Raw genomic sequence first — 21054 nt, 5'->3', positions numbered from 1 at the left:
ATCGCTTGGCCTTGCACAGCTTTTCTGTTAGTGCCAGCAGTGAGGAACACAGAGGAAAGGAATCCAACTTGATTCTCTTGATAGTGGTTTAATTGTAGATGGCATTTATCGTGTCTGCAGTTGGAGGGAAGAGAAATCTGTTCATCTGTAACATGATTTCTTTTCAAATAATTCATTGGCTGTAAACTTCCTGATATGTTTTTCCAAGTGGACTTGTTTTCAACCCACTTCCCTCTCTGTAACAAGGGATGCTGTTCTCCCTTTCCCTGAATTAGACTCATCAATACTCAATTCCAGTTGCTGCTGTTTATTGGGAAAAACAAGTCCCCTTAGAACAGGTGCTACTGGCTGGTGTAAAGGAGAATTGTGAAGTAAAAATACGGATGAAGATGTGCACTGATTTATGTGCTGGGTGTCCCCGATACTCAGTTTGGGAAAGTCATTCAGGAGCGAAATGAATGTTAACTATTTTAAAATTGCCTTTACCTTCTGTGGCACATCCTGACATACTTAGGATAGCTAATACCATCTCGTCACCGAAGCCAGGGACAGCATCATAAGACACAGTATTCTTGTGTCAGGACAATGAATTTCCAGTCCATTTTATGGACTGGAAGTACATCTTCATATAAATTTTAAAGTGACTCTACTTCTTAATTAGGACATGTTTGTACTTTTTGGCTTGTTCAAGAAGGCATCACCTTTTTAAAAAATCCACTGTATTCTTTTATTGCTCTGTACAACAGAATTTGCTGTTCTAATGATATGCAGCTCTTCTAAGGGACTCTGACAAAAATTAGGTATCATAATTTCCATTTCACAGAAGGGGAACTGAAGGCACAGAACAGTGAAATTCAGTTTTGAAAGTCATCTAACAAACCGTAGCTGGCAATGGGATGTGAGCCCCATGCTCTTCACCAGCCGTGCTACTTGCAAGGAAGAATAAACCAACTTACATCTGAATTTAATCTCTGAATTTCGTCTGAGGGGATGGGAAGTCTTGGAAGGATGAAATTAGTAGAGGATTGCACTGAAATGCCCTGAACCAGAGCACTGGTAAGAATCATGGTATCATAGAATGGTTTGAGTTGGAAGGGTCCTTAAAGATCATCCCCTTCCAGCCCCAGTGGCATGGGCAGGGAAAAGAAGGATGTTTCTGGAAGGATGAAGGAGGAAAGGAATGGATGTTTAATAACTTGCTGTGGAAGTGGGGCCGGTTTTGTTTGGTTTGTATATGCTCTTTGACATACTGAACTCAGTTAAAAATTAGTATTTCCAATTAATAAACCATAGAAATGAATAAAAAAACCAGAGCTCTGGTGATTTCTGATTTCTGCCTCTTTCATCGTGCCTCTTTCTTTCAGTCTGCAGGTTTTTTTTGTTGATAACGCAGAAGCCCATGATTTTGGCAGGTTATGCGGGGCAGAGAAACTTGCAGCGTATGAGGAATTTGTAATTTCAGACAGGGAAAAAAACCATAGATAACCGGCTATTTTGGTTAAAGAGATTATCAGTGAAATATTTAACCTTGAGAGTTTACAGTGCTGATCTAGGCTCAGAGTCACTCAATGACAAGCGGGAAGTGAAAACCTCTCGGATGTATTAAATGCTTGGCAACCCTCAGAGAACAGCAGAGCATCAGTTACACATGTTTCACATCTTAAATAACTTTCCTGATAATTTTAAAGGTTTGATAGAAAAGAGGTTGAAAACAATATCCCTCATTCTGGATCCCAGGTCGATTGTTAGGGTGAATTTTGCAGCTGCTAAAGCCAAACCTCTGGCTGGAGCCTGGTGGACTCATCGCTGGTGGCTCTAATTTTTGGCAGGGGGAGACACTGTTGTCCTGCCCCTCTCCCTGCACACGGATGGCTGAGCAGCTTGGGAATCAATCCCTACCCTGCCACAATGTGCAGTGAAAAATAAGCCACTATTGATTGTGGTTTGCTGTAAAATCTGGCTATGCTGTTTACTTCAGAGGTGGCACCTCCACGGCTGAGCCAGCTCCTCTTCTCAGTCAGAGCCCTCGGCCAAAACAAAACCTGCAGAGACTTCTGGATCCCTAATCTGGGAGCTAATGGCATTCAAAATGGCCACAAAAATGCAGCTCTTATCTTTTCATTCCTCTGTTCCTCTGTTTTCCTTACAGGAGGGACCAAACATTCTTTCTTTTCATGCATTTGTATTTCTTTTAGAAAGATGTTGCAGCACTGTAGATACTGACTCATAAATCATTACCCAGATTTTACAATTCGTAGATGCAAAGCTGGGACTATTCCCATTGTTTTGTTTGGCTGTTTGCTTCGCCAACCCTATCTATGAAGATCTTCCTGATATCTTGTGCCAGGGACTGCTTTTATTGCTGAATCAGGCATTTTTACACTTTATTTTCAACTTAAGCAGAGGTTAGCAATATTACCCGGAAAGAAATTTGCCTGACCTGCAACAAATCTGTCTTTTAAAAGTTTTAATATTGGATGCGGAATTCAACCAAAATGAATTGGGTTGGTTCCAGTTTGGTTGAAATCCAGTAGAAAACACTTTATTTCTCTAAAATTAGATAGGTAAAACATTGGGGTGAGTCTAGCAAAGAGAATAAGCCACTAATACAAATGTTATCTCCAGTATCACAGAATCACACAGAATCACAGAACAACCAGGTTGGAAGAGACCCACCGGATCATCGAGTCCAACCGTTCCCATATCACAACAGAAAAAAAAATCCACCCCAGTTTCTTGATGAGGAATATCTCAGTTTTCCTTAATCAGATCTTTATGTTCACAGAACCATGGAATCACAGCATGGCTTGGGTGGGAAGGGATCTCTAAAGCTCATCCAGCTCCCACCTCCTTGCCATGGGCAGGGACATCTTTAACTGGATCTGGTTGCTTAGAGCCCTATCCAACCTGACCTTGAATGTTTCCAGGGATGGGGCATCCATCATTTCTCTGGGCAACCTGTGCCAGTGCCTCACCACCCTCATTGTGAAGAATTTCCCTCCTTATATCTAGTCTAAATCATAGAGTCATAGAATAACCAGGTTGGAAGAGACCCACCAGATCGAGTCCAACCATTCCTATCAAACACAATCTCCCCTCTTTTAGTTTAAAACTGCCCCTCCTTGTCCTATCAAATGGATATTGTTTATTTAGAGTGTCCAGAGTCTGACAGGTTTGAAAAAGTTAAATCTTACTCTCTTATATGAAAAAAAGAGCCTTATTTTATAGATTCTTACAACTGCAAGTACAGAGAGAGTCACTGATTTGCTTTATGTGGTAGAACGCATCCATAACAAAGTCAAGATTTTGACTCCCGTTCAGAGAATCACAGAATCACCAGGTTGGAAAAGAACCCCTGGATCATCGAGTCCAACCATTCCCATCAATCACTAAACCATGTCCCCGAGCACATCATCCACCCTTCCTTTTCCTCTCCTATATCATTCTTGTTTTTCCTCCTAGCACTCCCCCTCCAGATCTCTCTGCCCCCATCATTTCCCTCTTTCAATGAGCACTACTTCTGCTGTTCTCTCACCTGTCCTTGCTCACCACAAATGTTTTGCACCTGCTGCAGCCCCGTTCAGAATGTGTCGTTGCCTGGGTTGGGGTATAAAAACCTTGTGTGTGCAGCTGGGAACCTGTGGTGCTCCTGATCCTAGGCTGAAGGTGTGAGGATGGTAAGCTGGCCTCTGTTGGGCTTTGGAGGTAAGGTATGGGTTTCTAAGGAGGCTGGGGGGAGACCTCATTGCTTTCTACAACACGGGGGACAGGACGAGAGGGAATGGCCTCAAGCTCCGCCAGGGGAGGTTTAGGCTGAACATTAGGAAAAAATTTTTCACAGAAAGGGTCATTGGGCACTGGCAGAGGCTGCCCAGGGAGGGGGTTGAGTCACCTTCCCTAGAGGGGTTTAAGGGACAGGTGGGTGAGGTGCTGAGGGACGTGGTTTAGTGTTTGATAGGAATGGTTGGACTTGATGATCTGGTGGGTCTTTTCCAACCCTGTGATTTTGTGATTCTTTGGCAAAGTGAGGTGTTATGTGTGTGATGAGGTACTAGCAGAGGTTGCCCAGAGCAGCGGTGGCTGCCCCATCCCTGGAGGTGTTCAAGGCCAGGTTGGATGGGGCTTGGAGCCCCTAATCCAGTGGGAGGTGTCCCTGCCCGTGGCAGGGGGGTTGGAATTGGATGGGCTTTCAAGTCCCTTCTGATTTAAACAATTTGATGTGATATACTCTAGCATAGTGTAAAGGTTTCTGTTTCTGTTGTGGCTTCCTGGTAGGAAAAAAAAAGCAGGTGGGAGGTGTAAAACAAGAGTAAAATTGTTTACTTCTCTTTTCCCTGGCCAAATTGGTGCTTAAAACAGAGCAACTGAAATAAGCTCCCCTAGTGGTGTGGGGTCCTGTTTAGGAAATCCTCCCTCTTTGCAGAAAGAATCTTAGGGGAAGGTGACCTCTACAGCCGAAAATCCTGGAGGAGACTCAGTAATTGATGGAGAACTGGCCTGCAGGCCTTGCTTTTGTCTCCTTGTAAGCAAAGGCAGGAGCCTGTCGGGTCCGGCTCTGATCCCAGCCTGCGGGAAGAGTTGGAGCGTGATGCTGAGGCTCCGCCTCGGATGCTGAAACTTCCTTTCGGAGAAGAATAAACCCCGAAACGGGGTTGCGGGCCCCCTCTGCCAAGTGCTGCGGTTGGGGTCGGGTCCCAAGCCCACCCTGGGAAGGCGTGAAGCCGCTGCCAGGCGGGGCGGGCAGGGACCGCCCCCGTTCGGGGCGGTGTCGGGGCGAGCGGAGCGGCGAGGAGGCAGGTGAGGCTGCGACCCGAGGAGGTGTGGGGGGGCACCGGGTACCCAGCACCCTTCTCCGGCTGGATTTGCCCCGTGGTTGCTCGTTTTCGTTGGCGATTTCTTTAGGGAGGGCGAGGATGCTGTGGTACCCGCGGGGCAGCGCATCCTCCGCGCGGCTCTTTGTTCTGGTCCTCGCAGCCCCGGGGGATGCTGCCCTGCGGGAATGCGGGTGGCTCCGCTGAAAATCCTTGGGGAAGGGGGGATTTTCTCTGCTGGAGGGGGGTGAGCGTCGCTTTCCCTCCATCCTGCTGCGGGCCTGGGCTGGAGGAACCCCCGGGGGCTGTTTGCACCGCATCCCTGGGTGGGAAAGGATGTGCTTCTAGGTCTTAGAGCTCACCTGTAAATATGACCAAGGAGGACAGGATCTGTACCCCTGCAAGGAGGTGTGCTGGGTATAATCAAGCCTTGAGCCCCCAATTCTGTTCCCTGGTCAACAAGCAATTTCTGCTGTTCATAGAATCATAGAACCACCAGGTTGGAAAAGACCCACTGGATCATTTGCCTGGCAAAGGTGTATTTAATCTGGTTTTAAACCTTCACCGGTGGAGACTCGTGATCCTTCAGGAGATTTACAGTGTGATATTGCTGTCTGTGTTAGGTCGGGCACTGAAATTTCTGAGTGTTTCTTGCTGACTGGAATGTGAACGCTGCCTCCCAGCTCCCAGTCGGTTTGGAAAGCAGCGTTCTCATCCAGTGTTAGGAAACTGCTTCACCCTTTGGCCTCATTCTTAAAATCCCCCCTCCTCCCAGTCTCTTTAATCCCTCAGGAATTTGGGAGACCTCAGACTTGTGTGATGCTGGGAACCTGGCTTGGGTCAGAAGCCATGAAGAGCTGTGCAGCTTTTACTTGCAAATCTGAGTAGGGATTTCCATAGGTGGTCTGTGCCGCTCTGAACAAAGCGGAGGGGTTGGAGGGGGGATAATGCTTAAAACATGTCATGTCTCTCACTCCTTAAAGAACTACTGCTGGAGCCCCAGTGCTGGAAGTGGCGGTGATGCATTATGCATTAAGGTGCCTCACTAGGTCTGATAGGAAGCTGGCCTTGCAGAATATCAATATCCCCTTTCTTTGTTTGTAAGGATCCATCCTCAGAGGTAGATGAAGATGTGCTGCCCCTCTGCTGTGTGGTTGTCTGCATAGTTTTGCTCATCTGACCCGGGCTGTGTTGGTGGCTGGTGTAGAGCCGTGTCACCGCTGGTATTTCACCGTGAGCTGCTGGGGGTGGCTTCACTGGTTGAGGTTTGTTTATCTGAAGTATGTGCTGTAGGAGCATCAGCTCTACAATTCACTTGATTGAACTGGGCAAGGACATAATGCAAGATGAAAGGAAGGCATTTTTTTTCTCAGCTTGTGTGTAAAAGTAGGAGTTGGAGCTCTGCAGTGTGTTATCTGCTGGCTTTTGTATTCAGCATGAGCAATAAGGCTTGGAGAGCAAGTGCTTTAGCACTCTGGTAACATAGCATTTGATTGCTGGCAGTTGGCTGACTTGTATGTTTTTGGAGAAATCTTCACATGAAAAGAATTGCTGTGGTTTTGTCCATTTCCCTTATCAATTGGTGGATGAATTGCAGAGCTGAGCATGCCCAGGACAGCTCAGTCAAAGCTGGCATAATCAAGCTTGTACTTGGAGGTTCAAAAAGCTGTGTTCTGTGAAGGCTACGCAGTGATTTGGCAGAGGGTGACCTGTTCATCTCCTCTGCTCTCTGCTATATGATGCATTCAGCCACTTTGGCTTTGGAGCAGAAGTGTTGCCCCTGTGTGAGAAGAGGGATTGTTACAACAGGGCTATTAATTGAAGTGAGCTGAAAGCTTGATGCTGCTTTTCTGTTTCAACAATTGGGGTAAAATGCAGCCAGGGCTTGTTGAAGACAGAAAATTACAGCAAAGGGTTTTCTTGGGAGTTTTCTTTAAGTAAACTGGCTGGGGGAGACTGTAAAGCCATCCTAGGGAGTAGCTGTGTACAAGTGGGACAGAGAGGGGAGTTTTATCCTTTGCAGATTGTGTCTATGAGCTGCAGGTGCATGTAAGGAATGAGAGAATGTGATCTGCTCTGTGCTTTTCCCCCTGTTGGAGTGACCATAACAGGCTGGGGTTCTTTTCTGAGCTGGTTTTTGTTAGATCTCCCAAGAGCAGAGTCCTCAATCGAGCCTTTCAACCTTGGAAGGGGTTAATGGTTGAATTGGTCTTGCTAGTGCTAATTGTTTAGAGCAGCCTGGCTTAGAGAGATCCAACTGAGTGTGAGACTGAATCACCTGGTGGCCAATTTGTCTGTCTTACCCCTCTGCTTAGTGACTTGTCCACAGTAATTGATGGTTCTTATTCTGATGGGTGGCTTCTGGAGGTGCTCAGCTTTGGCACCTGTTTTAGCCTGGCAGTCCTTTGTGCTTCTTTCCAGCCTACCAGGTGTTAGAAGAAAACTTCTTTCCATGCTGAAGATAAAGCTACTTGGCTGTTTGCAGCTGAGCTGCCTTTGTGGCTAGGGGAGCTGTCTCTCCTGGGATTTCTTCTTATTAAGAGCAAAGGAAGTAGCTGGTGGTGTCTCTCGCCCTCTGTGTCTGTTTCTTGTTTGAAGCAAGGATTAATTTTCCTCAGAGCCTGCCTGGTGCTTGGCAGCTGTCCTCCAGGCTTTGGCTTGGAGGATGCCAGGTGAAATTTGGGCGCCGGGAGTTCCTGCGGCAAGAAATCGAGTTATTCTGCAGCTTCAGGCTAGTAATGAAGAAGCTTAATCTTGCCACAGAGGAAGTGCTTGGTCAGAGCAGTGCGGTCCGGTTTGTTTTTATTGCTTGGCTAAGGCTATAGAGCAGACTGACTATAAAAATAGCCAGATGGGGAGGATAAACTTATAGCCCGATGCATCTTGAGTAACAAATGGCTCTGCAGCCAGCTACCTGCTAAAACCTGGACTGCTTTTGTGTTAAGTGAAAGTGCTACAGCAGGGTGTCAAGCTCTGCTTAAGGAGATAGCCAGGTCACTGCTGTTCATACACACTCTAATCCAGCCTCTTCCTAAAGCTAAGCAGATCGTAAGCTCTGACTAATCTTCTTTGAAGTGTGAACTTGTGCCATTATGCTGCAGCGAGCTCTGTGCCGCTATCTCCAGCTTTCACTGAATGTAGAGGTCTCGGTTAGCTGACATCTAGTTGTTGTGGATTTCCTGAGCAAATAACTTCCCAACGTTATTTTTCCCCCTTTACAATTGTTTAATTACAGTCAACAGAGCTTTTTTTGGATGAGGGGGAAAAGTATGAGGCTGCCCAAAGTACCTTGGGAACTCTTATCAGACTAGTACTGACTACTCATGTTATCTGCTAGCCAGAAGGGGGAAAGCTTCTTAATACTTATCAGTTTGTTTTAATTAATGGATCTCTAAGCCAGCCTTTTAGGGAGCACTTTTCCCTGTTAGTCCCTGACACTCCAGATCCTGGTAAAGATGGAGAAAGCTTGTTGGGAAGAGATTAATGTTTCAGTAGTTCTGCTCCTCATCTCTTGAATGTCTTGGTGTACTTGGGAGCCTAGAGACCTACAAACGTATATACTGAGGTGTGTATAATGTATATGACAGCAAGGGAAGTGCTAGGGCTCTGTCAGGTGCAGCTGGAGTTCTGTTTAGATTTAATTACTGCTAAAATGGCTTGTGTAGCCTAAAAAGCCTTCTACTTGAGAGTCTGTATTTAGATCCAAACTGTTCCTTTATTTAAAAATAAAGCCTCTTGATGTTTTGATATGTCTGATCTGAACCAGCTCTTGCTAAAGGGCTGTGAGGGGAACATAATTTATATTCATCAGCATCGCAAGGCAGATGCATGTCATCGGGCACTATCAATTTCACTTGCTTAATATACTCTTAGTGCTTTTTTAATTATGAAAGTGCATGAAGGATTAGCCTGGAAGAACAGTTGAACGCTGTCAGCTATCAACCTTTCGGGCAGGGAGAGTAGAGGAGATAGATGAGAGGCTGTGAATCCTCTGCAGAAAGGAGATGCTAAAAGTAGGTGTTTCTTCCTGGTAAAGAGCTTCTTGGTACCTTCTGTTTGTCCCTGAGCACCATGTGCATGTGTGGCCCTGACAGTGAAAGACTCCAGCTTGAAGTGTGGACTGGAGCTGCAGGGAGAGTGGAAAATGATGTGTGCCCTGAAGGCTCAGCTGGATGATAGAGCTGGCAGTAGTTGACTCTGACCTCTGTCTCTAAGGGGTTAATGCAGTGCTGAAGTCTTCTGTGCTATGGACAGCTCTGCACAAGGGCCTTCTGCTAGAGAAGTGTCTCCTGTGTGGACCAAGAGGTATGTTTTATAATGGAAATACACACAGCTGTGTGAGCAGACTGCATCTGTTCTAAGCTTTCTGATGTCTGGCTTGTGTTTAGCTGACTGGGTAAATACAATAACACCTCCCAGAAGGAGACAATGTATGTGAGCAGCTGGACATGGGGAAGCCTTGGAGTTAGATGGATTAGTGTAAATGTAATGTTACTGAGATCCCTCTCCCCTCACCAGCAGTTACTTCTTGCACAGCATCACATGGGTGCATGAAGAGTCGTGGTGGAGTAATAGACCCTTGTGCAGCAAAGCTGGAGGAACTGGTGTTGTTTAGCCTGGAGAAGAGGAGGCTGAGGGGAGACCTCATTGCTCTCTACAACTACCTGAAAGGAGGTTGTGGAGAGGAGGGAGCTGGGCTCTTCTCCCAAGTGACAGGGGACAGGACGAGAGGGAATAGCCTCAAGCTCCGCCAGGGGAGGTTTAGGCTGGACATTAGGAAAAAAAATTTCATGGAAAGGGTCATTGGGCAGTGGCAGAGGCTGCCCAGGGAGGTAGCTGAGTCACCTTCCCTGGAGGTGTTTAAGGGACAGGTGGAGGAGGTGCTGAGGGACATGGTTTAGTGATTAATGGGAATGGTTGGACTTGATGATCTGGTGGGTCTTTTCCAACCTGGTGGTTCTATGATTCTATGAAAGCAGTTGCTGCTGCACTCTGTGTGTGCAAATGCAAGTAACATTTACCTACACACTGTTTGGACGGGGAAACAAGGAGTCCAGCAAGCTGGGGGACTCATGCTGTTCTCCGTGAACAAGACTGCAAAGGCTAACCTCTGCCTCTCTTACTATGAAGACCAAGAGTTGGTTCTGACAACTCCAACCTTCTCCCTTGCTTACCTTTGAGCTGCAGGGGACAAATGGATATTATTAGCATGAGCAGTTCACTTGTGAAACTGAGGATGTGCCAGCCAAAGCAAGTCATGCTGTTGATTGTTGGAGGATTCTTGTGGTAAACTGCTCCCTGACTCTGGAGGAGGACCTTATGAGATTGGCTGTGTGGTGGAGGGCTGTTTTCTTTGTGCATTTGACTTGTGTGACTGTCCTGCATGTTACAAGTGAATGAGTGGGGCTGTGCATGGGATGGTCACTTGCTGTTGAGTGCAGCAAGCCCAGGATGGAGACACCTCTGCCTGGAGGGGGGTGGCTGGGAGCTGGCAGCTCCTGCTGTGAGGTTCTCCATCTGTCTGGCAGCCCAGGCTGTGGTACTGGAGGCAGCGGAGCCTGCCAAGAGCAGGTTGTTGGCTGTCTGGATCTCTGCTGGGCTACTGGTTCAGCGCTCTCTTGGAAGCTCTTGAGGCACACATGAAACCTTCTGGAAGTGCCTCCATGGTGCAGTGCAGCGTAAGTGCTGTGGGAATGCAGTAGTGCTGCTGTCTGGGTTGCAGTCTTTCTCAGTGGGTCCAAGGAGCCCATACAGGGCATGCCACTAATGCAGCCCTAAAGCCTCTTGGTTTTGCTCTGGTCCTGTGTTGCGATCTGTGGATCCACCTTGTTCTCTGTGTGAGTTCCTTGGTTTCCTTCTGTGATCACGCACAGCACAGGGCTTGCCATAACTGCCCTGAGACTTCAGTGTGGCCGTGGCAAGCGTTAGTCCTGGACTTTGTAAAGGACAAGCAGGTTGGTGCTCATCATGTGCTTGCAAATCTGATGCCTGGTGGGCAGAGCATGGCTCTCTACCACTGGAGCAAGAGCTTGGCAAGGCCTGTCTCAATCTTTTCAGATCAAGGTTTGGTTTTATCTGATATGAGACTTCAGATTGGGTAGGTTAACAACAGTAAAATAGATGGAGGGATACATTGCTTGCTTTATGTAGGAGGTGTCAGTTTAGAACTGGCACTAGGCTTGCGTGCTTGGAGCTTCTCACCCAGTTATTTAAGGCCCTGGGTCATAAGGTGGTTATGGGTATGTGTAATCTTGGTTCCTTTTTTTCCTTTCTAGGTCTTGCACTCTGGACTTGTTAGCCTTGCAGGCTTCTGGGCACATCTCTTCTCAGCTATGAGTAGATCAATAGGATTTAACATCTGTGTGGTCACCTGCAGCATCCTGCTCTTGTCTTCCTGTCCACTATGCCTCACGTCTCAGCCACTGGAGGAGAGGGACATGACAAAGGTCCAGCATGGTCCCTGGGCAGGGAATGGGGTAGAAGATGAAAGGACAAGCATGCTGGGCTTGAAAAATAACATGGACCTTTCTGAGCAGCCTGTCTCTGAAGAGCCACATGGGGTGTCAGCAAAGCCCTCTGGGATGCCCTTCAGTGAAGCTTTCACTGCAGAAGGAGAAACGCTGCCTCCAAGCCACGTCATCCCAGGCAGCCAGGGGCTGGGTGCTTACGCCTCTGCTGTGGCAGTGGCTGCAGCAGATGAGGAGGAGTTTGGACCCACAAAGTCAGAGCTGGGTGAGGATGGTGTGTTTGAGGCCATGCTGACTACAGCTGTGACCACACCAAACCCTACTGTCCTGGAGGAGTCTGTGGGTGGTGCCATTAGTGAGGCTTCCATGGAAGGGGGTGTTGAAGTAGAGCGCAGCTCTGCTGGCCTTTTGGCCAACTCTGTTTCTGGGACAGCTGTGGAAGAGGCAGAGAGCAGCTCGCACCCCTCAGCTACACCCCAGCCCGTGCTGCACTCCAGCTTGCCCAGCTGGGAAATGGCAAGTGAGCTGCCTGTCATCGGGGCTCCCCAGGCTCCCAGCGTGACTTCGGAGGTGGAAACACCAAGAGCCCACACAGGGCGTCCTCTGAAGTCCTTGGCTGTGCGAGTGTCCATGGCTGCAAAACATCCCCTTGCAGCCACTGAGACCCCTTTCCACCTGGAAGCAGAGACAAGTGTTGGGCAAGGAGAGCTGCCTGCTGGGGCTGGCACTGTCCCCATCCACCCTACGGATGCTGTGCCACCTGACTGGGATGACACAAAACTGGGGGACATAAGTCAAGGAAGAAGCCTGTCTCAGGAGCAGGTGACAGAACTGTCGCAGACCCTGCAGGGAAGTGTGGGGGAGTCAGAGAATGTGACAAGAACGCTGCTGTCCCCAGCGTCCCCTCCACCAACTCCTGGGCTTGCCAAGGAGGCCAACTGCACGGCACCTGTGCAAGGGGAGGAGATGCCAGCAGCTTCTACAGGCACCAGTGATGATGTTCACACTGCAAACCTGACAGGTGTAGACATGGCTGATCTTGACTCGCTGGAAAACATAAACACAGTGACCACAGAGGAGGGAAAGAGCATCCTGCTATCACAGCCAGAGGCTGCTGTGGTGACAGGTACACAGGCTGATCTCTCTCCTACTGTGGAAAGCTTGTGGAAAGGTAAAACTTGCCTGTTAAAGATGCTTGACTCTTAAGTGTAAGCTTAGGAGGGGTGCTCTTTGGAGCCTTTGCTTCCTTTCAGGGAGATAAAGTAGAGAAAGTTGTGACCTTGGTGCCCTCAACAGAGGTGAGACACCCCTTCCCCTCATCTGGGAAAGGCTGTGGGCCTCTGTGGAATTAGCAGCCTGAATGGGTAACTTGCATCCATAAAGTGCTGCCTAGCCTTGGCTTTTCCTAGGTGTAATGTCCCTGTGTACAGGTAAGCACGGTCTGGATGGTATCCTGAGAAGCAACTCGCTGAGTTGCCTCTTCTGCTCTTCAAGCTGAGAGAGGGTAGCAAGCAGGAAAGCTGAGACTAGGAAGCCTGTGGCAGCTGAACCTGGAATTGAAGGGCATCCTTGAGAGCTGGAATTTCATCAGCAGAGGCTTGGTGCTACTTAAAACTTGCTTTGTTTGTTCTGCATGTGTGGCGTGCTACTAAAGTAGGGGCTTAGCTTTTGGTGTTTGTTACAGCAGTTGAGGGGGTGCAGCTTTAGCCTGGTTGTAGGCATCTTTCCTTCACTGGAAATACATCAATCTGCTTTGAGTGACCTTCTGGTATGCCTCTCCTGTGACTAGGGAGGGAGCCCAGCCTCTGACTCATGGGTTAAACACTTTATTTCAAGGAGGATAATGCTGTTCCAAGTATTCCTTTGGGGCAAGCTTAGCAACCTGAAGGTAGTCTTTGCACTAGCTTGCTCTGAAGCCTTGGGAAAGGAATGGGAATAGTTCCTAGAGGGTTAAATTAATTGGCATCTGGGGTCATCTGGCTCTCGGCTGCTAGCTATGGACATTTGCAGGCAGTACAGAAGATGCAGTGACAATAATGGCTGTAAATGCTTCCTAAATCCAGAAACAGGTGAGCTGTGCCGGTTGCCTGCAAGTAGCTGACATCTTCAGTAATGTTACAAGGATGCTCTGATCAGAAGATCCATCCAGTTGATCTCTTGGGGTTGTGCTCACCCTAGAGGGAAGCTGTGATCAGACTGACTGTCCAGTGTTTGTGCCAGTTCCATTAGCAGCAGGTGGAAGTCTTCCTAGACAGCCTGCTAGAGGCTGGTGGTGTCACCCTGTGGAGGTGGCACATTCAGCACGTAGACAATGTTTTCACTCATTATTTAAAAACCTGGTAGAAATGTAAGGGGAAGAAGTTCTGGTGAGGTGTTTGGACAGTGACACGTTCCTAGGCTGATGATGAACACGAGCTGGGGTTTAGGACTTTGTTCTAATTGCTAGATGGTTTTAATCTTCTCTGTTCAGCTGTAGGGGCAAAAGGACAACTTCCTCTCACTGCATGCAAAAGATCTAGCTTTTTCTATAGAAGAAGGGAAAGCTAATTGCCTGGCGGTGCTGAAACCTGACTGATTAATTTCTAGATTAATTTATAAGCACTCGACTTGTCAGCAGGTTCTCTCTCTGTTTCCCAGATGTTGGGGAAACAACTCTGTCAAAACCTGTGCAACAAAAATGAAGCTTTCTACAAAGCTGAAGTCTCTTAGCTGTGAGAGGCAATCACGGCTCTGGCAGCATCGCTTGCTTTGAATTGTATTTTGCACCATGGGCCAGCAGTGTTGTGATTCTATGGCATCGCTCCCATGTGGGTCCACCTGTCCCTAAGGGGCAATTAAGAAAATGAGGACAAATTCTGTTGCTTTCACTCCTGTTATGCTTGTTCCCACATCTGTCTTTATGCTGCACTGCTCTGACGCTTGCCTGGACCTGCTGCTTGCTCTGTGGCTCTGGAAATGCCACTGCACGGAATTTATAGTCCTTCAAATGTCTGCTCTGTTGCTGTGACTGGGTACTGATGTGTTTTTGCTGTAGGTGTTACTCAGGAGGTGACAACAGTTGCCCAGGAGGCTGATGCCCCACTCTCGGCTACGACACTGTTACCTGGTGTTACCCAAGGAACAGGAGCTGCGAGCTTTCCCCAGGAGAACAGTGGGGAGGACACTCAGATGCTGACTGCTCCTAGTGCCACCCAGGTGCTGGAGGCAACTGGTACTTCTACAGCAAACGCTCCAGACCTAGAAGGTAGGGTTCTGCTTCAAGGGTGTGGGTTTCTTTCCACCAAGATGAGATGGTGCGTCTGAAACAAATATCTATGTGTGGGCACTCAAATCTCAACGCACAGCATCCATATTCAAAGTGGCTTTTTTCTAGCCTTCTGCAGGCTGCCTCTAGCCCTGGGCTGCCACTTTCTGCTCGTGCTACCAGATCCACTATGCTGAAATAGGCCTGTATCTGTTTTACCCCAAATACCAGTGGAGCAGAGGGGTTTTAAAAGCAATTTGCCCCAAATCAAACACCCCCCTCTATCCTTGCTAGCAAGCTGACTTTTAGCCTTAGCCATTTAAGTAATTTTTTTCCTTAGAGGGCAGAGCTCTTAATTCTGGAGCCAAAGGCAGTCACAGACTGATGATGATCAATCTGGAGGATTAAAATGTTTCATGAGGGTAATGTGGGAGCAGTGGCAGGGGGTAGATGTTGCCTTGCAAGCTTCTGCCCAGCCCTGGGGTGTGGAAGCCTTCATTGATATCTAATTTTGTTGAGGAGTGGGGAGTTACTGTGTTGATGTAGCTCACTGAAATGCTTTAAGCTGTTGTGTTCATCTAGCTGCTGCCTACTGGCTTGATGTCACCTTGGCAGGTGCATATAGGAGCCAGTCTCCTTGACGGGAGTGTATAGCAAGGCTCCCTTCGGCACGAAGCTGAGCTTGACTGTATTTCAGTAGTAGTAGGTACCACTAATGAAACTGCTGCTGGATGGGTTTTCTGGTAGTTCTTATATCACAGGGCATCAAAAGAAAAACCTATTTGCTCTGTATCCCTTAAATTAAGGTCCCCTTGTAGGGGAGAGAAGGCTTTTCTGGCAGTTTCCACTAATTCATTTGCTTCTGGGATTTAATTATGAATTCAAGTAATTTCATCTTTGCCATAAACAATTAGATCTATCACTCAGTTCAGATCTCAGCCAATGTCTCAGTGCTCTGATCTTGCCATTGGGTGGTGGTTAGCAGTCCTCAAAGCACTGGAAGTAAAACCTAGCTGGGTTCTCATTAAGGGGGACCCCCTATGCTGGCTGTCCTGGAGGAGACTCTTTCGCTGCAGCAGAATCACTCACGCATCTTGAAAGAGGCAAGAGTTTAATAACTTTTCAACTCCGAGTGATGTTTTCATTTTTCTTTAATGATGGGGTTTTTAGTATTGTTGTGCCAAACTTGAGTTGCTTTGTCTTCTTTAGACGTCACAGATGTAGTCCTGGTCACCAGTGGGAAGGCTATTCCAGCTCTTGGCGAGTTGTCTGCTACCCAGTCTGGACAGACAGAGGAGCCATCCAGCAGAACTGTGGTCCTGGTAACTCCAGCATCAGTGGCCTCTTCTATCAGGAGGACAGCTTTTCCATCTGTGAGGAAGATCAGTACAGCTGTGACCTATGGGCTGGACCGCCTGGAGTCAGAAGGTACTGCTGATCCTAAAACTAAGAGGCAGGCAGTTTAATCTGGAGGGGCACATTTCCCTGGAGAGAGTTTCCAATTTGTCTGTTTGGCTCACAGCTATGTGCGAATGTTGTTGTTGGTAATAAAGTCGAACAACCTGTCCCCTTCCAGGGGTGACGGGAAGCAAGTGGTGAACAGTGTCATGGAGGATGCTTGGACTTCAAGTGGCTGTAGCGGGAGGGATGGGATTTTCTCTGGGAGGGGGAGCAGCAAAGGCATTGATATTGAAGTAGTCTTCCTCTGTGCACCCGTAACTGCTGGTGTGTGGTGGTTGCAGAGCACCTGTAGCAGGTGGCACTCATGGGAGCATGTTCCAACAGCTGGAGAGCCCTTGCTACCCTCCTGCTGAAATCCTCACTGTGTACAATTCAGCATGAGATGGCTACCTTGGTGTATAGCTGACTGAAACCTTGCCAGGACAAGTAATGCCCTATTTATCTCCTATTTACCTTCCTGTTTGACACTGGGAGAGTCAAAGGATTCATCCTCTTTGAGATAGTCTTCCAACTCAATGCTGCTTGCTAAGTTGTTCTCCTATCACTGGCTCCTCCAGCCTTGGCTCCCTTTTCTTAAGCTGCTTTTCCCCACTGCCAGTCTTGGAGTCTCTGCTCCCTGACTGTGTTCAGACAGTTGAAAGCCAGTGATGCAAATCCTGCCTGGGCAAACACCCATCAAGAAAGGTTTGGTTTAAGTGGATCCTATTCTGGAGTTGGTCTGCAGCTCAGATCTGATATATCTTCAGCTCATCCATGACTTTCTTGCACAGAATTGTTTCACTTCTACTTCTTGCGCTTTCTCCTACTTTAAACTCTTCTACTTGCTCATCCATGCAGTTTTGTACTCCAGTGTCTAGACTGACACCACCTGGCAGGGATTAATCTTTCTGCTTGTTTTGCTCCCCTTCCTCTGTCTTGACCTTCTCTTGCCTTCGTATTTTACTGCAAAGGCTGGCAGCTCTCCAGGGGTGGCATGCCAGATGGTATTTTTCTTTGGATTATGGATGGAATGCCACAGACAACAGCTAATCAGCATCTTTTCTCCGCATGAAGCGATAACTCGCTCCTGTTAAGCGTAGAGGGCAGCAGAAGCTGGGAGCCCTCCCCACCGCGTGTGTGAGGTGCTGCAGCTCCTGCTGTCAAGCTTGCTGCTTGCTTTTAAGCCTCTGGTGAGCTCTCGGGGCCTCCAGCTTGCAGTCCTCACTCCTTGTCAGGATGAGTTTTGCATGTATCTGGTAATGCAAGGATGTGGTGCCGATGGGAGAGTGGCAGCAGGGAAAGAAGGGCATGTGTGTGGGGAAGATCTGGGAAATAAGGTCCTTGCTTAGCAAGAGCAGTATGATTCAGGAGGCTAAATTGTTTGAGCCCTCTGGGATCTCCTTTAGAAGCCTGGTTTTCTGCACAGGAAGATAAGAGGGATTTCTGTCTCAGCTGAGCATTGGTTTCGTCCTTTTTAATGAGACTTTCTGCATAGGCATTTAAAAAAAAAAAACAACCACTTTCTGCTCTGATGTAGGACTGCTGCAACTTTCCTGGGTTCCTACTGAACTCTTATGCAGCCACAGGCTTGTTTTCTCTGCTCTTGAATATGCTTTGAGCTGCTCCAAGGGCGAATGTGAGTTGTGGCTAGGACCATCTTTTCTCGATGATGGTGACTCCACTGGAAGGCCAAGTTTCTTGGCTCTGGGGTACGGCTGCTCTGCAGGTACCTGTCATCCAAGGGACATGGTTCTTGCTGGTGTGCTGTGAGGTTTTGACAACTGGTGCAGCTTTTGTGGTCTAAATCTCTTCTGATCAACCTAGACCTTAGTGCAGTGAGCCAGAATGTTCCCTAGTGTTTAGGTATCACCAATCCACATCTTGTGAAATAGGACAAATACCACTTGGGGACAGGCTTTCTGTGTGGCGATGCTGCTGCCCCAATTAAGTATAAAGGAAGCTTTTTGAGCTGCAACTCTTTTTGCCATTAGGCAGAACCATGTTAATTAGGGGTACCACATCCTCATGGTGGAGGGGCATTGAGAAGTTTGGTTTCTGCTTCCCCACTAAAACTATAGTGCCTGGTGCTTACTCTCTTGATATCTGGATGGTGCCAGTTTCAAGATGTTTTCCTATGAAGCCATACTGAGCTCCAGCCCTGGGTGCTCAGCCTCTTGTGGAAGGCAAGGTCAAATATCATTGCTGTTGCAGGCAAATGATGGAGTCCCTAATGAGTGGTCTTGGCCCTTTGTAGGGGGCTTTGTAGGAGGCTGTGCCTTGCTCCCTGCTGGGAGAAGTGCAAGGAGAGCTGAGTGAGCTCAAGGCTGGTCTCAGCTGCCCTCACTGGGGCTTGCTGAACTTGCCTGACTGTGGGCCTGGCTCATCATTAAATATAAACCCCTGCTGTTTAGCTAGTTCTGTTTCTTGGGGACCATCTGTGCCAAACTGCCTGCAGTTAATTGCATCAGCGTATTCCCTTACCTGGCTTGGATGCAAAACCATTTTAAAAATCAAATTGCACAGACAAACATGAGTTGCTTTGAATATGTCTCTAGATAAGCTTATCCTCCTCTGGTGGACTCCAGAGAGATTAGCTGGGTCACAAATATCCTCCTACCTTGACTTTGTGGTAAGACTGGTTCTACTTGCCCTTCCTAGTCCGAGAAATCCTATAAAGGGATTATAGGATATGAGGTTGGGACACAGCAGAGGATGAGGCTTACTTGTTTGGGAGACTTAATGAAATATTTTGTTCCTGTGCCCAGGATTTCTGTATCTAGCAAGCTAAACACTGCAGCTTTCTCTGTAGGGCTTCTAGGGTCTGGAGATATAATCTAGTACAGCTTGTCTACTTGGGACCGCTGTCTAAGCCTCCTGATGCTTTTTGAAAGGTGCCTCTTTGGAAAGAAAGCACATTCGTTTTGGACTAGACTTCTTTACCTTAACATCTGCCATGTAAGTGTAGGCAGAGGTGGCTGTGCTCCTTAAGCACAGCAGCATTGGCAGGTCTATTTTTCCAAAGTGGCAAGCAAGCTGCCACGTTCCCTCTTGTGCCGTATCCTTTCAGTGTTTAGTTTAACCTGGTTGAGAGAGCACAACAGCAGCTGGCTCCCCTAAACTGGTCCTCAACTAGCTCTTGTCATTGTTCCCAGGGTGGTGGTTGAGTCACCTTTCCTGGAGGTGTTTAAGGGACAGGTGGATGAGGTGCTGAGGGTCATGATTTAGTGATTGATAGGAATGGTTGGACTCGATCTGGTGGGTCTTTTCCAACCTGGTGATTCTATGATTCTATGATATGGGATGTGATCCAGGGATGCACTGAGGTGAAGCAGAAGTTGGATTAGAGCACTTCCTGTCAAGATCTGGAAAGTTATGTTGTCCTTGCACATTAATCCTAGACCAGCAGTTAGTACAGAACTAGCTGACTGTCAGGAGTGATGCCTTGGCCATCACAGCCCGGTTCATAGGCTGGTTCAGTGTGAACAGCTTGCAGAACTGCTTGCCTGTGGCTGTTGCTGAGGTTGGATCTTTATCTGTTAATGCAGTCTCAAGGTTTGGTTTCCTTGTGTGCCAGCACCTTGCTGAGATGGCAAAAATTGAGCTGGAATGGCTGGAGTTGGTGATTGTGGAGCAAGGCTTGTGGTGTGGAGAATGGAAGATGTGTTTGCATTCATCTAACTGTGCTGATTAACCTCTTCTGACGTGAAGGGCAGATGTCATAGAATTATAGAATCACTAGGTTGGAAGACCCACCAGATCATCGAGTCCAACCATTCCTATCAAACACTAAACCATGTCCCTCAGCACCTCTTCCACCTGTCCCTTAAACCCCTCCAGGGAAGGTGAATCAACCACCTCCCTGGGCAGCCTCTGCCAGTGCCCAGTGACCCTTTCTGTGAAAATTTTTTCCTTATGTCCAGCCTGAACCTTCCCTGGCGGAGCTTGAGGCCATTCCCTCTTGTCCTGTCACTTGGGAGAAGAGCCCAGCACCCTCTACAGCCTCCTTTCAGGTAGTTGTAGAGAGCAATGAGGTCTCCCCTCAGCCTCCTCTTCTCCAGGCTAAACACCCCCAGCTCTCTCAGCCGTTCCTCATAAGGCCTGTTCTCCAGCCCCCTCACCAGCTTTGTTGCTCTTCTCCGGACTCGTTCCAGAGCCTCAACATCCTTCTTGTGGTGAGGGGCCCAGAACTGAACACAGGATTCGAGGAGCGGTCTCACCAGTGCTGAGTCCAGAGAGAGAATAACCTCCCTGGACCTGCTGGCCACGCCGTTTCTGATCCAAGCCAAGATGCCATTGGCCTTCTTGGCCACCTGGGCCACTGCTGGCTCATGTTCAGTCGCTGTCAACCAACACCCCCAGGTCCTTCTCCTCCAGGCAGCTTTCCAGCCAGACTTCTCCTAGTCTGTAGCACTGCTTGTGTAGGGTTGTTGTGCCCCAAGTGCAGGACGTGGCACTTGGCCTTGTTAAACCTCCTGCCATCATGTCAACTGTAACCCTAAGGCTGATTCCCATTCCATTGTCTTGGTTTGCTGTAAGCTGTCGTTGCTGAGGGTGACCTGTACACAGTTCAGCTTTTACGTAGGCAGTTGGATGTGGAGGGTGCTTAGAGCTCTCAAAGCAGAAGATGCTTTGTGTTTTTTGGTGTCAGGGACAGTCAATAGCTCTGAAAACAGACAACTTGAACTCAGCTGCTCTAGAGGGGTATCTGAGCCACGTGGCTCTCAAATTGTGAAGTGTCCCTGATTAATCAGGCTGGCTGTCAGCATGCAGTTGGCAGCCCCCAGTCACTATGGTGGAGGAATAATCTAGGGAGTGGAAAGGCAATGTTGATATCTGCTGCCTAGGACAGCACAGCACCATTTCCAATACTCTTAACTCAAAGTTTACCCTTCCAAGGAAAGCATAGTTTAATTTCAATGAGAAGAGCTCTTAGTCCTCTTCTCCATTCCTTCCTATTCCCTCTGCTTCCTCTGCATCTTCTTGTATGCAGTCATCTAAGCTGCGTTTCAACTTCAGAGTGAAGGACGTGGCTGCCATTTACATAATTCCATAAAAGACCCTTCACGTTCTCCTTACATTTTTCTTCTCAGCT

The 21054-nt window shown here is 48.0% G+C and overlaps 1 protein-coding gene across 2 annotated transcripts in view; it reads left to right on the top strand.

The window, feature by feature from the left end:
* Positions 1-11090: 11090 nt before the first annotated feature.
* Positions 11091-21054, top strand: part of ARMH4 (armadillo like helical domain containing 4) — a 65864-nt gene continuing 55900 nt past the window's right edge. For both annotated transcript variants that reach the window (XM_069856808.1, XM_069856807.1), the window contains exons 1-3: positions 11091-12449; positions 14313-14522; positions 15732-15950. In XM_069856808.1, the coding sequence (XP_069712909.1) occupies positions 11144-12449; positions 14313-14522; positions 15732-15950 (1735 nt within the window). In that variant the 5' untranslated portion in view covers positions 11091-11143. The remainder of the gene's footprint in view (positions 12450-14312; positions 14523-15731; positions 15951-21054) is intronic.

The sequence above is a fragment of the Phaenicophaeus curvirostris genome, chromosome 5, assembly GCF_032191515.1.
Source record: "Phaenicophaeus curvirostris isolate KB17595 chromosome 5, BPBGC_Pcur_1.0, whole genome shotgun sequence".
NCBI classification, from domain to species: Eukaryota; Metazoa; Chordata; class Aves; order Cuculiformes; family Cuculidae; genus Phaenicophaeus; species Phaenicophaeus curvirostris.
This window is presented reverse-complemented; position numbering and strand designations above follow the sequence as displayed.